We start from the raw sequence: 2,755 nt of genomic DNA, 5'->3' as shown, positions 1-2,755 counted from the left end.
TTTTTTTTATTCCTTAATACTCAATAAAAATAAAGTATTAAAAAAAAACAACTTAACACTCGTAAGCACTAGTTAATCTTAATTTCTATTTAGAATTAATTAGAAAAATAAACAGTACTACATTAAATATTAAAAACCCAACAATACCACGACATTTAATTTAAAGTCAATTAAGAGTTCACACAAGAAAACAAACAGGCCTTTGGTTTATGAAGCTCCAGGGACTTGGACTTATTACCAGAGAATCAAACTGGAAGGCTAAAGAAAATGGAAAAATCCAACATCCAGAGGATAATCCAGTTGATTGTTAAGGACTCAAGGAGCTCCATTGGAACTGAAGGACACAATATCCCCATCTTGCTGGAATTGAAGCATGTCTTTTTTTTCCAAGGTCACCCAAGCTTCAATTCCATCCCCACATTCCGTGTCCTGCAGACTGATCATTTCAACAGGGGTATGACATCTGGTCATCCAAGCAGGATTTCCCCAACCAAAATCATTCCCATAGAAAGGAAACCTGCACCAGCTGGTGAAGTTGTACACATCTATATCCTCTTTACCCAAAGCTTCATGTAACTCATTCGTCGATTTTATAACAGTCAACAACACATCCTCGCGACTCACTGATTCTTTAAATTTTACCTCCCTTAGTAGACCCACCAAATCCTTCAAATTGGGCAGCTCGGTTTTGCCACTGTCCGCCATAAATGTGGCTGGCACCTCTGTGTAGAGGTTTCCACAACAAATGCCTGGTAATGGTGGAACGATTTTTTCACGCAAGTTCATGGCATGGGAAGCCAGGGAAGTCCTCAAGCGTCCATGTTTCGCTCGGCTTACAACCATGAGAGCTCTCCATATGAGTGCTGTAACGGCCTCAACCCGAGAAGGCTCCCGTTTGAAGCTGGGATCGCAAGCTGCGGCTTTAAGGGACGATATGTTGGCCCCATCGAATATGAACCTCCTGGTCATGACCTTATCAGCTCCAAAGATCTTAGGGGGAGGGCGTGGCTTGACCATAGGTAAATCTTTTACTGGCAAGAAAGAGGCCAAATCGAAACTTGGCCAAATAACTTTATCCATGCTTTCTCTGCTTGCAGTCGCCCAAGCACTACTGAAGTGAGCAGCAGTGAATCCATCAACAACGCTGTGGCGAATGCGAACTCCAATGGTTACTCCCCCGCAGGCAAACACGGTGACCTGAACTGAAGCTAGCGAATTGGTGAATTCTCCGCCTGCTAACTGAATCACCTGCTCTATGACCTCATTTCTCCTGCTTAGAAGTCGACTGAGTTTACCCTCCACTTCGGCCTCCAAATATTCAACCCCTTCATCATTACAATCAACTGAGTGACTCTCCCTGACGTATCTTCCTGCTAGCGGGTAAAAACGAGTCAAGATCTCTGACAGAGATGTCTCCAAACGATTCCGTCTTTCAACATCAACCGCCGGGTTGCTCCCTTTGGCAGGGTAGTAGAAAATATTAGATGCTTTGATTGGAGGTGCAAGTCGATCAACTGGGGTTAATGTCAAGTGCCTGAGGTGGGATGGTGTTGGAGATGATGGTTTTATGAGCTTCTTTGACAGTATTTTGACCTCCATTGACGCTACCAGCTTCAGGTTTTGGGAAAAATGAAAAAGGAAAATCTTTCACCTGTGGGGGCTTAGATTTTTGGAAACACGCCCTGATGGATATATGAACAACGGGACGATAGATTTTCGTTGAAAGGTGAGCGGAGAACGGGGGTTCGGGTGTGCTTTCCATCGGAGTGCTTGCACTTGGAGGGTTGGGAGAGTGATAATAGATGGCCTCTCTTGGGTCGGTGGGTGGTAGGTGGTTGGTGGAGCGTGCTTCCGTGGGGTGACTGGTGGTTAGACAAATTTCATATTTATATTTATTTTATTCTAACCACCATTTTTTAGCTGCAATATCAAGTAACAAAATAAAATCAATATAAATAAAGAAAAACGGGATTGATTGAGAATGCTGAGACGAGCATCATTCGTTATGTCGTCTACAATCACCGTAAAGCGAGGAAAAAAATACCAAAAAACAATAAAATAATAAATATAATTTACTTTTAGATTTTATGTTTTTTTATTTTATTTTTATTATGACCTATTATAAATTTTTTATTAAATAGAAAAAACCAAAATATTTAACTTTTTTTAAATGATAATGATTTTGGTTGGGGAATAATAAAGAGATAGTCCAAAAAACAATAAAAAATAGTTTTTTTATATTTAAAAATAGTTTTTAAAAGCAAATGTTGAAAAACATAATCAAACAAACCCTGTACTCTCTATACTCCATTTTTTTAAAGACTTTTGGAACATATTATTATTTTAATCACACAATTCTCATTTTGTATTTGCTTTATTATCTTTTAAGATAATAGGGCTTTATTATATTTTTTTTAAGTTAATCTTGGCTAATTATTCCAAAATATTAACTTAGGTGATGTTTGTTTTTTACTTAATTTTAAATAGAATTTTAATGTTTAATAGTATTACATGTTGTTTGTTTTTATAATATTTTATTTTTATTCTGATTTAAAAGAATTTTGGTTTTTAGCAGTCTAGACCAATTTCTATTCATAAATTTCTGGTATTAAATTGATAACTATTTGAGTTTTAGGTTATTTTAAAAAATTACTAGACTTGTTAATGAATCCAACATATTATGTCTTGCTTAATTTGGATTTTATTTTACCCAATGAAAAATTTATAAAAATATAATATATGTAAAGAAGAAACT

At 36.9% G+C, this 2,755-nt stretch overlaps 1 protein-coding gene across 1 annotated transcript; it reads right to left on the bottom strand.

The window, feature by feature from the left end:
* Positions 1-315: 315 nt before the first annotated feature.
* Positions 316-1,599, bottom strand: LOC104878920 (acetyl-CoA-benzylalcohol acetyltransferase). The gene has a single exon (XM_010649854.3). It carries the CDS (start codon positions 1,597-1,599, stop codon positions 316-318), a length of 1,284 nt encoding a protein of 427 aa, XP_010648156.1.
* Positions 1,600-2,755: the final 1,156 nt, after the last annotated feature.

The sequence above is a fragment of the Vitis vinifera genome, chromosome 3 (assembly GCF_030704535.1).
Source record: "Vitis vinifera cultivar Pinot Noir 40024 chromosome 3, ASM3070453v1".
Taxonomy (NCBI): domain Eukaryota; kingdom Viridiplantae; phylum Streptophyta; class Magnoliopsida; order Vitales; family Vitaceae; genus Vitis; species Vitis vinifera.
This window is presented reverse-complemented; position numbering and strand designations above follow the sequence as displayed.

Bases quoted from the DNA above. Each gene is read 5' to 3' on its own strand.
- LOC104878920 (XM_010649854.3), bottom strand. From the start codon at position 1,599: ATGGAGGTCAAAATACTGTCAAAGAAGCTCATAAAACCATCATCTCCA.